Source organism: Nipponia nippon, unplaced genomic scaffold (genome assembly GCF_047370975.1).
Source record: "Nipponia nippon isolate SJK-2023a ecotype South Korea unplaced genomic scaffold, ASM4737097v1 scaffold_1, whole genome shotgun sequence".
Lineage (NCBI taxonomy): Eukaryota > Metazoa > Chordata > Aves > Pelecaniformes > Threskiornithidae > Nipponia > Nipponia nippon.
The window spans coordinates 52,004,796-52,018,248 of record NW_028262290.1 but is presented as its reverse complement, the minus strand read 5'-3'; the positions used below and the strand labels follow the sequence as shown (position 1 = coordinate 52,018,248).

Below are 13,453 nucleotides of genomic sequence, written 5' to 3'. Positions count from 1 at the left end.
TACAAGCAACTTTCATGACAGATTGTTCAGTTTTACATCTCTTGCTTTGACTAGTTCTTAAACTTCTTGTGACTTCTCTGAATAATTTCTATGAATTATTTGTATTTACTCTGTGTGGGTGTGTGTGGTATGCAGTGTTTGAATTGAGTTTATGTGAATTGGAATATTAGGTTATTCTTCTCATACTGTTCCTAAATAGATAAATATAAGAATAATCCTTAAAGTCAGGTTTTTAGTACTCATACTGGAAATTTAAAATTTGTCATGTGAAATACTTCTCTATTTTTCTGTTTCTTACGGTGACATTGCTTGCCGGATCAGTCAAATACAGGAATATTAATCTGAGCTTGTTCAGATTTTGAACAAACTACTTCCAAGATGCTTGTGCAGTTTTGAACACCAAAAAGAATCAGCTGTGTAGATAAAGTCTTTTCAGTGTGAAAGGATTTGGCTTTATTTTTTACATGTGCAAAAAAATTTACTGCAGGGACTTCACTGGGAAATCAGAACTCTGAGAACATTAAGGGGCTACAGGCATTTCGAGCATCATTATTGAGGAAATATTTGTCAAAGAAGTGTCACCAATAAACTCAAATTTGAGTTCTTTATGAATTGAGCTGCAGTGATGTTGTCATGAATTAGATTATAAAATATGTTTGACTAACGTTATTTCAGATAATTGAAGAATTGTAGTTGGTACACTGGAAATAATTATTCCTGTTCCATTAGATTGATGCATACTCACCCATCTTTATTTTCTCTAAATTACAGCAAGTGGAAACATTCCAGTTTTGCAGAAAGACAAAGACAACACCAATGTCAATGCGGATGTACAGAAGCTGCAGCAACAGTTACAAGACATCAAGGAACAGGTAAAAGTGCTGGATAAAAATTTTGTGGACCACTAAAATAACTGAAAAAGCCAATGCATCTTCTGTTATTTAAAACAAAATGACATGTTGAAGTGCTTCAGTTCTTAAATTTTAGTTAAATAACCAATATTTTTTGTGCATGATGTGGTTTGTATGTCTTCTATGTACAGGTTTAAAAAAAAAAATAAACTGGCCATGTTTGATAATCCATCTATTAGAGCATCTCTGGCGTGACTAAAAAAAGGATGCTCTGCCCAGTCAATATGTTCTTTGCCTGTTTAGCTGACCTGAGTGTATAGGTCCAGCAGAAGCTGTTTTTACAGAACAGTAATAAAAGTAGATACTCTTCACTATTCTGTATCTACCTGAATCTTTACTTGTCTGTTCATGAAATGCCTTTGAACAATGGCTGGCAGTTACCTGTCGTATGAAGGCTATAGTTTATGAGCTCTTTAAAAAAATTGTGTGGTTGCAAAATTAAAATCTTTGAAAGTACCGTACACGTAATTTGAATATTTGGAATGTAAAGGATAAGTTCTGTCTTTTGTAATTATGCATAGTGTTTGCAGGAGGAAATTTATACAAATGGACTGTAGATTGTATTGGTTATTCATTGGTTAAGTTACATGCAATTTAGAAACCTAATGAAAACAAAAAAACTAATGTGTCAGATAACTGACAGTTACCTATTTAAATTTGTTAGGTCTGTAAGTGTAGTTCCATTAGAAGCGCTTAAGAAGTTGTTTACATGCAGAACTTTCCTGTCATAAATTACTAAATTGTTTCCTTGCTTTTCTATCTGAACAAAGAAAAACATGATTTTGAGATTTTTCAGCAGTAAAGGACCTGGGGTATCTGACTATTGTATGAACTTATTCTTTTAGAACCCTGATAATGTGACTTTTGCCTTCCCTATGTGTAACACAATTGGAAGAAACTTTTCATGGATACAGGAAACAGAGAAGCGTTCTTACTGTATTACTTGCCATTTCTTCCTGTAGACTTACAGCAGTCAGTAATGCTTCAGTGATGGCAGCATCACATCCAGTCCGGGTAGTTGTTGCTCACAGCTGTTCGTGTGCGTGAAAGCTAAGACTTAAGTGTTTAAATCACCAGTTTTAGGGCCCATATCTCTAAATGCCTTAAGTTTGGGAGCTGATATGCTGTCAAGTTTTAACCTCAATGACATGTCTGTGAAGAGCTTTCATATGGAGATTTGGCCAACACCCCAGTAACAGAAATTCAAATATCCAATTCAGAACAGATCAGTTTGTAGCTTTTGTCTATAAAAGAACATGCAGATTAAAAATCGTCATTTGAAAGATGCCTGTCTATCTTGACAATAACATCTGGAGTTTCTAGATATCTCTAATGTCTTACATCTACTGTTTAGCTTCTGTCTTACTTTTTAACATTGGATGAAAAGAATAAGGTTACTGCTTTGGCATTTAAAATGATATATGCAAAACATACAGATGAATGCTTAAATGCAAGTAATCTGGTTTCTTCAGATGTTTTTTTTTTTTCTTTTCTGGTTACTTTATTTTAGGAGTTTATAAAAGGTTGGAGTTTTATTTGGGTATGCTAATACTCATGTATAGGGATGTGAAAGGAAAACTACTTTGTTACATTTTTTCTTCTTGATTAGATGTGATCTCAGGTTTTTCGTTTTTCCTTAGGTGCTCTTTTATTCTTAACAATTTCATCTTTACCTTCAGGATTTGCTAGCCAGAAGCTTTCTAACATCAGAAAGTTATGCTGTATTAGGAAGAAGAGAATAATTACTTTATACGTGTCATTTTCTACTTGCATTTTCTGGTTTTCATATTTGAAGTAATAAGAAAGATCTAATACCAGAATGCTTTGAGAATTTAAGTGCACTCTTTTACTTTGAAATGCCCTTTTGTCCAATAGTTTATTTTAAATCAGTATAAAACTGAAGATTGTTCAATGCCTCTGACTAGAAAGAGCTGGTTCTGGTCATTCTCGTGTGCATCTTGGCTTGAGGCTCTTTCATGTTTTCCTTAGTGTCTTTTCTGCTTAGTCTTATGACAGGGCAAGTTGTGTATCATACTTGTGAGTAGCAAGTTGGTTTTGATTAAAATTAGTCATCTCATCTTTTAAATTTGTCCTTGAAATGATGCAGAGCATTCCACTATAATTGTGTATTGATTTGTGCTTTAACAGTTCAGTTTTCATGTTACATTGATATTTTTGTACTTAAAATTAATTTGTTCTCTTTCAGCAGGTATAATCCTATGTTTCAACTCATACCTTCAATGATAATCTAATATGTTAGTGCAGCAAGCTTTTAAAACCATTTCTGGTGCCAAGCAGAAGTGATGCTGATGTCAACAGAATCTCCCACATCTGATGACCACACCATTCTTCAGGGATTCCCTGAATGTGAACCCTTTTGACTGTAATTGCAATACCTTCGCTCCATTTCATACATAATCACCATCATCTGTCTAATATCTTATGTATGTTCCTTCACCATACTTACATCACTTTCTTTCTCCTTAAAAATAAATTTATTTTGTCACTGTGCACCTGTATATTGTTGGAAAAACTGTTTTTGGTAATGAGGAATTGATATTTCAAACAGTTTAAAGCACCGTGTTAGTGGTAGAAATTTATGTGAATTGCAAACCCAGTTATACTTACAGGTACGATGAGCACTTCTTTAGACTACTTTTACTTATCCAAAGTAGTAATTCTCACATAGAACAGGTGTAGTGCCTTTTTATACCATTTGTTTTCCTTCAAAAGATGGGAGTCAAATGTTTCATGCAGATTAAAAAAGTAGAGTGCGGGTTTCATGCAGAGAACATTCAAACAAGCTAATAGTACAATAGAAACAGATACTGCTTATTTCCTGCCGCTGTGGTGCAAATTGGGTATAAGGCATGCAGTGAACTTTCTTCCACTGGAAAAGTACGTATAAGCTGGTGGTTAAGTAATGAATGCTCCTTGAAAGTTGGATAAAACTGAGTTATTTGGGTTTGTATCCCACTGGGAAACTGCTGAAGTAATCAAGAAAATCCTTGTCAGAATAGAATTGCATAGCAACAGGAAGTTTAGTTGTTCCTGCCAGCTGAATTATTCTATTGTATGAAGTAATTTAAATGTTAAAATAGTATCGTATTAAGAAATTAAGCAGCTGGTGTATTTTAAATACTCTGCATTTGTACTAAGCAGCAGAAATTGGGCAGTTTGCTAATACTGCATGCAGTTGCAGAAAAGATCTATAAAATGAAAATGTTAGGACTTCTGTGCTTCACTGAATGAAATAATGAAAAGTAATGGTGTTTGAACAGATTTTATTTTTTTTTTTACTATTTCTGAGTCCCTTGATGGATATTTTCGTTTTCAAATGATGGTGTGGCATTTGGAGAAAAACAGACCTTTAACTTCAGTAATTCAATAATTATATTTAGGTACAAAAGCAAATAATTAAGCTAAAAACATAGAATAAAGGCTACAAGTTTTTTCTCCAAAGATAAGATTTGGGTTTGCTTTGTCAGTCCTTTGTCAAAGGACATCATGTCAATACTATGAGGTTATAGACACTTGTCACAGGACAGCTATATATTCACTGGAAATAGCTGTTTCATTGATATTTGAAGACTGTAGGTTACTGGAGGAAGAATGCTCTAATTGTCCCATTGGGATGTGAAGGTGATGACTTGGTGTGAATGGAAAAATGAGCAGGACTGACTGACAGACAGTTGATCTTTTGCAAAGTTGTAGTTTGAGAGTTTTTTGTTATAGTACTGTGGAAATTCTGACAAAGCTAGAGCACAGCATTTTTGGGAAGAGTGAAGGGTTTGTTTTGTTTTTTTGTTTTTTTTTTTACATCAGTTCACATAAGGTTTTATCTGGAAGTTTTACATTCCTGCTAGCCCATTATACTGGTATCCTGGAGATTAAAATAGGCATTTGGCCAGAAGCCATGCCAATTTAAACTCTGTATAAGCAGACAGATGGTGAATTTTTTTGGTCTTCAACTAAGCTATCTACCCTACGAAGCAGTACCTATTGATTCTATAGAAAGTATACTTTAAGGTTATACTGAATAGGGTTCCTGCTATGGATTCTCTCTCTAATTAGATGAAAAAGCTGAAGTAAAGCCCCAATGATGGAAAGAAGTCACAGGTGCAAAGTGGTGATAAAATGAATTTGCATTTGAAATATGAGCCCTGTCAATATTTCATATTGTATACGAGATCAACGTTTATGTTAGATATGAGTAGTGTATCTCAGATCTGAGGACATCTTAGGTTTGATTTGTTGGACTATAGAATCATCTTAACAATTATCATCTCTTATAACATCTATTCATTTACTAACCTTTGATAAACTGTTATAAATGAATTCCTAATATGGCTGCAATATGTTTATGGTGAAGGAACATGCCTTACCAAAACTTCAATTTCTGCCTGTGACAAGATGAAGGACATTGTTCCTTAGTGGCCTGGTACAAAATGAACTTTCCTGTTGAAGAACTTTAGGAGATCTTTTTTGGGCATTGGCTGTCACTTTGATGTTCAGCAATTAAAACTGATTTTAAAAGTTTGCTGTGCTGCTGTTATGACTGAAGGTCACAGATTTATTAAGTTGTTTTTCATTTGAAACTTGAGGTGTTCTTTTGGTTGAAAATCTAGATAACTTTCATGAGCAAAGGCTGGAGTTACCAGTATTGAATCTTTAAGTATAATATTGATTATGCAGCATTTTTATTACTTCTGCATGTGTTCAGTACTTGGTGTTTAACGGTAAGTATATGAATGGCTAGGTAGCCTAAGAAGAAATTGGTAAATCATTACCCAAGCATTGTACACATAAAGCTGTTTGTGTTGTTTGTTCTGTGGAAGATTACATGACATAAAGGGGAATGTTGCTGAAGAATGTCTTAATGTTGCAAACTTGGGTAATGATATTGAAAATGTGACGTCAACCTGCTACCGGATTGTCTTACTTAAAGGGACCATATTTGGAAAAAAGCTACATAGTTTTTGTATCAGGATGCAGTAGGAAAAGCCCAAATATTTTAAGTCAATGTGAAGTAAAAATGTGATTTTTAAAAAAAATAATTTAGTTTTCAAGTTAGTGGCTGGGTTATGCAATGACAATGATCTGTGCTTAAGATGGTATATTTATTATTAAATGTCAATAATTTATATATTGCATATTTGATACTGTATCACTACTGCCGTTGACTATGTAACCTGTCAAAATCTTTTACAGACTATGTGTCCTGTCTGTTTGGACCGTCTGAAGAATATGATCTTTCTCTGTGGCCATGGAACGTGTCAACTTTGTGGAGACCGAATGAGTGAATGCCCTATATGCCGCAAGGCAATTGAACGAAGGATCCTTTTGTATTAAGTAGTGGAACCAGTGTCTTTTATTAGTTTATGAAATAGTAAGGACATTTCGATGATTTAAATCTCTCTACGTTCGAAAGGCAGTAAAGGGTTCTAATGAAAACATTTCTAATACTGTAGCACAGGTTCATTACATGGTAATTGTTTAAAGACTGTGAACACACCAAATAAGAGAACAGTATTTGAACAGTCAGCTTTTAGCTTTACTCTTAAAAAACATCTAAGCCTGAAGCAAATTTAAACTAGTCGTCTCTTCATTTTCTTTCTGTCTTCTTCTTCCCCTTAAAGTTTAAAGGGACAATCTTATTTTGGTTTCGTTCATGTTTTTTAATGTATGTATCAGGTGTCAAGTGATATAAGGGGTTTTTTTATATTGTCAGTTAATATAAAAGAAATATTTAGGATTTTTTTGGTTTATGCTTTTCTGGAGAATGTTGAAATTTCCTGTGACAGTTACGATTCACAACAATTTCTGTCTTGAAAGATGCAAAATCAATATGCACAATCAATACAAAGTGTATACACAGTGGTAATAAAAATACTATTTCCATAAGTTCAGGCCTCAAAATACAATGTTAAGGTAATTCTAACTTTATCATGCCCTTTGTTGCTGAGGATGGGTTGGAAGGAAACAGTAAAAAGAAAAATCCAGTTTAGAAACATTATGTTCCCAAAACTGCACTTCAGTCTAACAGATTAAAGCTAACTTAAATAGTGAACTTCTTAATTTTGCTAGCCACATAATTTTGTATGGAATTGCTTTTAACTTGACTGGAAAGGAAAACATTTGAGCAATGGGTCACTTATCCATTTCAGAGGAGTGAATTTGATCAGTTCTAGAGGAACACATATATATGTGGGGCCATTTAAAAATTCTGGGTCTATGAATTAGGAAAAACCTAGAGATTTTGCAAGATTTCCTCTCTTTAATTAGTTTTATTGTCTCCAGGCAAACAGTGTCAACAGCAAAAGAGAAGATTTAATATTGCTTATTCATCTAAGTTGGGTGTGAACACCAGAACTTATCTGTCAACATTACTGGGTAATACTGCAAATGAAGATAACTGCTGACAGAGCAGTGAATTTTGTGAGCCATGCCTAGGTGACCTGAAATTGGCTGAAGGAGTTAGCTGTCGCTGATGTGACAAAGAGGTGTACCTGACGCCAGAAATGCTACTGTCAGGAACTGCAAACTATTAACGTTTTGATAACAAGTACGTCCTTCTGTCTTTTCGGATGGAAGAAAGTGTGCTGATTTAAGGATCTCTTGTAGCTAAAAGGAATGTGTACTTACTCCTAAGTGATTTGGCAGTTTTCTGAGTGCATAGTTTAGTCCTTTGCCATGGTGCAGGCTTCATTTGGATGTGCTCTTGCAGAACATTAAATCCATGCTGGAGTCACTTAGGTGCCTTACTTGCAGCTAAGAATTTCTCATTTGGTTCTCATTGCATATGTCAAAAATGTGGAGAAAGGGATAGTTCAGGGGAAGATCCAAGTAAGGATAAAGGCATAAAATTGTGATCTCTTCAGATAAATCGATCTCAGTCTTTTAAAGCTTGTGTTGATATGTCTGAATTGTGCAAACATTGGCAAAAGTCTCAGAAGAATGTTACTAGTAAAGACAGGTGAACTTTTAACCAGCAAGGTTTAAACACTGAATAGAGTTTCCCAGGAAACAACTACAGTGATATATTGGAAAAATGTATGTAGAGTGGCTTTTAACATAGCAAAGTGATGTAATACACAGCCTTTCTATAGCCATCTTTAATCCCGATCCAGAATTGCAAATGTTTGTTATTCTTTTCAGTAATTTCTCATTGAACATAATCCCAATCTGGAGTCAATATAATAGTCTGTTTTATTTTGCATACTAGTAGTCATGTGTTCTCAGATAATCTGTGTATCTGTTGTCTTGGCCAAACGAAATAGCCCTCCCTTTTTTCTTGCTGCTTGGGCCCCTATTCTAAAATACAAAAATTTCAGTAGCTTTGGAAAGTTATTGGTATAACGCTTTTTTTCAGTTCAGCATTTCACTATCTCTGCTTAAGCTCTGAGTGCACCTGGATGTTAACTCCAATTTTCATTTGGCCAATATGTATGTCACTAAGCCTGATTTTTGTTTTTGTAGTGTGTTTGACAGCTGAACCTTCTACAGTAGGCTTCAGTTTCCTGTCAGTCTTATTATAAAAATAATTTTATAATAGGATGTGCCATTTGACAATCCGTTCTGAGTTTTAGCCTGTAATGCATCAGATGCGTACCTTGGTTTCCTCTGGCTCTGGTAGACATATTTTGAATATTGTATCCTATTTATTCTTCAAGGGGACCTCTATAAACTTGTCAGCACAAAGGCAGGGTGGATTCTTCTTGATAATGCAGAAACCTCAGTATAGCAGTTGGCATTTTCCTAATTCTTTTTCACTGGAACAAGCCAGAATTACTTGAAAGTATTCCAACTTAGCATCAATTGAATAATTCAGCTGAGTAAGAACTGATCCTGGGTGGGAAACTGGAGTTGAATGTTAAATACTCCTTGTCTGCAGGAGGCACATATTTTAGCATAGATAGGTAAGTGCTTTGTTAGGCTTGTACTTTTCAACAGAGACACTGTAAGTTACTTTATAACACTCTTAATACTTGGATGCCATCACAGTCCTATGGAAATAGAGACAATGACTGAAGGCATTGCTGTAGGAGCAGCTGTAGTCTTCTATACTGCAGTCACACCAGATATATGTGACTGCCTACAAGTTTGTGGTTGGACTTACTCGGCAATGTTGTGTGCCAGCTGAAATTAAAGTATGTCAACTTGATGCTATTACGGTACCAGGAGAAACAGCTGAATTAGAAAAACTAGGTAAACTAACCAACATGCTTCAATTATTGATATAGGCTTCTTACTAACAGGTGAAATAGCTGATTCTTGTATTGGGAAGGCTACACAGTGCTTGCCTTTCAGAAAACATAATGAGGAAAAATGTTTGCAATTTACAGAAATAGATATTTAGATTCACACACTGTCTTTGGATTCTGATGTAGAAGGTGAACTAGTGTTGTTGAGGAAGCTAGTAAGTTCATTCACTCAATTTAGTCTGGTATCATCTGTGCAACATGTACAGAGCACAAACGTTGAATTGGATAACACTAAAATATATCGCAGGATGAAAAACAGAAGCTCAGTTGGAAGCCAAAGAGGATCATAACAAGTAGGAGAGTTGAGGATATGTCATTGTGCCTCTGTCTTCAGCAAAAGATGAAAGTGTAAATCTCATTATCGTCACTGTTGTTAGGAAGCAAAGTGAAAATGAGAGAAAAATCAGTAAGGCAATTATTTTTAATATATTGTAAAATCATAAAATGTAAGAGTTGCTAGCTTTGTTTATGATTATCCCCCACTATTTAATAGCAGTTTTGAAATTAAATTGGATGAAATATCTCAGTGTGTTTCTTGAAACAGTCACGAAGGCACCTAGTAATATAGATTGTTCAGGTGTGAGGTATGCTCAGATGTTTAAGTAAAATACTTCTCTCTTTTTTTCCATTTAGTAAAATACATAAACGGTCACATCAGTACACAGCGATTTAAAGTATAAAGACAACCTAAGAGGCTAACAGAATATGCTAAATAGTTGTAGCTTTTTAACTTCTGTATAACTGTTTCACTTTTTTTCCCCAAACCTACTATCACTTGCTATTCCCCAAGCTCATATGGCACTTCTCAAAATTTGGCCTATTATTACCTGCTTTCCATTTGTTGAAATACTGTGTACTTGTATGTTGGGGTTTGGAGGAATCCCTTTTTGCTGAAGTGGATACTGAAAAGTACACTGGCAAGAAAATAAACAAGTTACTTTGTAAATGTGAAAGTTTGATTAGGAGGTGGTGTTCTTAACTTGGACTGGGTGAGGATATAGCAGATTTGCACAAGTACTTGTGCCTTGTTAGCATAGTCTTACAATCGGTATTTTAGCTTCTTTTAAAGACATGAAATGGTCTTTTAAAAATAATCTGATTTAAGTACTTATTGTGTAGATATTTTCTAGAGGTGAAGTTTTATGTACGCCTAATTATTTTTAGCAGTATTAATTGCAGTTTGTATAAACACTAAATTGTTTGAAGAAGCTGCTTTGAGCTAGTGATCTAAGCTTCCTCTACAAAATTAAATGTGAAAAACTTAATTTTACTCTTCCAGTAGCAGCTGGTGAACTGAAGAGCCTGTCCTGTTCTCTGTGCTGCATGGGTCAAGTTTTCACTTAAAAAAAAACTAAACCAACAAACCAACAACACTACAGCCTAACTTTTAGCAGTGCTACCTCCTTTCTGTCAAAGTACTGAATTTTTCTCTAGTTCTTCTTTGTCTTTAGGAAGAGGATGGGGAACACATCAGTTTTGTTTTGCTTCATCAGTTTTGATGTCTGAATACATTGCGAAGGGTTGGTTTTTTTTTTTTACTGACTGTATAGATTACGTACAGTAGAAGTGTGTGATTTGCTACAATGTAAATTGTATATCATTCTTGCATAAGTTGCTGGAATTCGTACTATTGTCTTTTTATGCATTTCATAACTTGTTTATGTTGACAAAGCAAAACTGTTATCTGCAGAAGTTTTAGTATGTGCCATTTTTATAGCTAAGCCTGTGGTAAATATGAAAGTTCTGACTCAGGGCTTTTTAACAACTTAAACACGTTCACAATATTCTTCAGCACATCTTGGAGAATACTAGAGATTGAATGACTGTACAGTACCTTGATAGAACTATTGAATGGGCAGCAGCCATACAGTCCTTACAGAATGCAGGTATCTTTTGAATCCAGTTAATGAGTTGATGTTAATATAATTGTAATACCCCTGCCATGGATTTATAAACTTGTGTATATTTTCTGTAGAGGAAAATTGGCAAATTTAGGTATTGTTAAGCTTTCTGAAAGTTGTTTGATTGTTGGCACCAGTCGTGGGAGTCTGAAGGGCATAGTATTCAAATTTACAGAAGCAGCATTTGGGCAAAGACAGCTGATAAAATGTTCTATATATGACATTTTTTAGTGTGAGGGGGAGAGGTCATTGTATAAACGAACATGTAAAAATACCTGCTTTACTCTGGCCCAGTAAGTCTTTTATAAGAGAGAGAGAGAGAGAAATAATCAGCAACAAATTTGTATGTTTGCATGCCATTTAATAGTTACAAAAATTAAAGTCTCATTTTGAGCTTCTAGGACATACTTTTTGTCCCAAGCTTAGTGTCTTTATGAATGCAAACTATTCATATTAGAAAAGTTTTACTGAACCACAGGAACGTTTTTGCTTTTTTTAAAACCAACTTTGTATTTTCAGTAAACTAGGTTTTGACATGACTGTTTATTGGAGAAATTTAAGGTTGCCTGTGTGAATGTAGTGGATTTCTGTATGCAGATAGCATTATATAATTGCTCTCATTAAAACTGCTTAGCAAGGGCTAAGCTTTTTCAAAGGAAATGCTATTGTACTGTATGGTTAATAAAACTTATTATATAAGACATATATTGACTTTTCAAAAGCTTTGATTTAAAGATGTAATTGGGCTGAATTAATACTGATTTTTGTGCACACAGTATTGGGAAGGGAGTGGTGGCTCATTTGACTTCTTCCTTCTTAGCTGTAATGGTGTTCGATGTCACCACGGAATTAGAAAATTGTATACCTGAACAAATGTTTGGTAACTCTGCTAGTTGCTGACATACGGTGTTTAAAAGCGCACCAGACTTTATTAGGAAAGTTTGCAATCCAAATTTCAAAAAATTCTGGTTCTTTATAATGTATCCCTGAAGAGTGAGCTTGTAGCAACATCAGAAATGCTACGTACCTTTGAATCTCCCAGATACTCAAATATTGTTTAAGCAGCACAGTAAAAGTATGAAGGGTGGATTATGTTGTAACAACAAAAAAGTTGATTTAAAATTTTTATCTATGGCATATGTGCAATTTTTTCTGTAAACATGCAGTTCATAATACTGATTAGAGCTGCTGTTAAGTTTGTGTTAGCCTCCGGATTTACTTATAATTGAATGGCCTTTACCTATTTGGCTACATGAATGTGATCATTTAAAAATCTCCTGCCCGATACAGTAACTCCCATATTCTGCGACAACAGTTGCTGCATCATAGTTTATACTTCTAGGATTCGATGTAATGGATGCATTCAAGAATACAGATATATATGTAATGAAAGGCAACTAAAACAACCAGACTTTAATGGCTTAGTGTTTTAATTTATCATAGTGTACAGGTGAAAAATGAATTGACAGAATAAAAAGTTTGTTGCTCTCTTTCTCAGTTTCTTCTCATTTTTCAAGATTCTTTCAACTTTGGTTTATATGACAGGTCTATATGAAAACATAACATTTTCAGATATCATTTTTTAACTTTTTATTTGAAAACAATTGATGCCAATTGTCAAAATACATTTTAAATAGCCACTTGTTCTTTGCTTTGAGACTTACAAGCTATTCACGTACTTCTCCATACCTGTTCATTGAAAGTGATGGCAACAGCGTTGGCACAGGTTTAAGACTTGGTCTCTGTGGTCTCTAGGGTTTCAGGCCCTAATGTTGCTCACAATGCAAGCTGCTGTCTTTGCTTGTGTTTGATATTGATGTTTTTAGATTTTGAGAAGGCTGCTTCATACTGTACAATATAATTCATGTAATATTTTATAATATAAATACTGTATAATATAATCTCTGTGTAATGCACTTTGCTGTAACTGATTCCAACTTATCCAATATGCAGCCATCTGTTTGCAGCAGGGATGATGAAACTCCATGGGGATTTCCTTTGGGTTTGACATTGAGTTAAACGCAGAGGGTGGTTGGTTCTTCATGGGTGTACTCTGTTTTATTTAGGGAGGAAAAATTAGCAGCGGTCTGTGAATAAAAAGTGATAGCCTTCCTTTTCAGGCTTGGTTTTCCACAATATGGAAAGGTGATTTCAGTTAGTCAGAAACCATATTGTTGAAGATCTTGTTCTTGTGCTTTGTGCAACCCTGTTCAAGTCAACAAAGTAGCATGTGTTGGAAAGCCTTTACTTTGAAGAATAAAGCCTATCATCTGTTCTTGATGCTTATGAAAAGGTTTTGGCTGGAAATTACTTTAGGGATTTAAATACTTTGTTCCCTTTTCAGTAATGAGAGTAGTATGTCTAGGTTCTCCAGGAG

At 34.6% G+C, this 13,453-nt stretch overlaps 1 protein-coding gene across 8 annotated transcripts in view; it reads left to right on the top strand.

The window, feature by feature from the left end:
* MIB1 (MIB E3 ubiquitin protein ligase 1) overlaps positions 1–12,568 on the top strand; it is an 84,782-nt gene extending 72,214 nt beyond the window's left edge. For 4 of the 8 annotated variants that reach the window (XM_087755139.1, XM_087755138.1, XM_087755156.1 and 1 more), the window contains 2 exons: positions 772–872; positions 6,123–12,568. In XM_087755139.1, coding sequence (XP_087611265.1) covers positions 772–872; positions 6,123–6,263 — 242 coding nt within the window. In that variant the 3' untranslated portion in view covers positions 6,264–12,568. Of the gene's footprint in view, positions 1–771; positions 873–3,117; positions 3,295–6,122 lie in introns of all 8 variants that reach the window. The other 4 variants (XR_015704247.1, XR_015704244.1, XR_015704241.1 and 1 more) reach the window with 3 other exon arrangements.
* Positions 12,569–13,453: the final 885 nt, after the last annotated feature.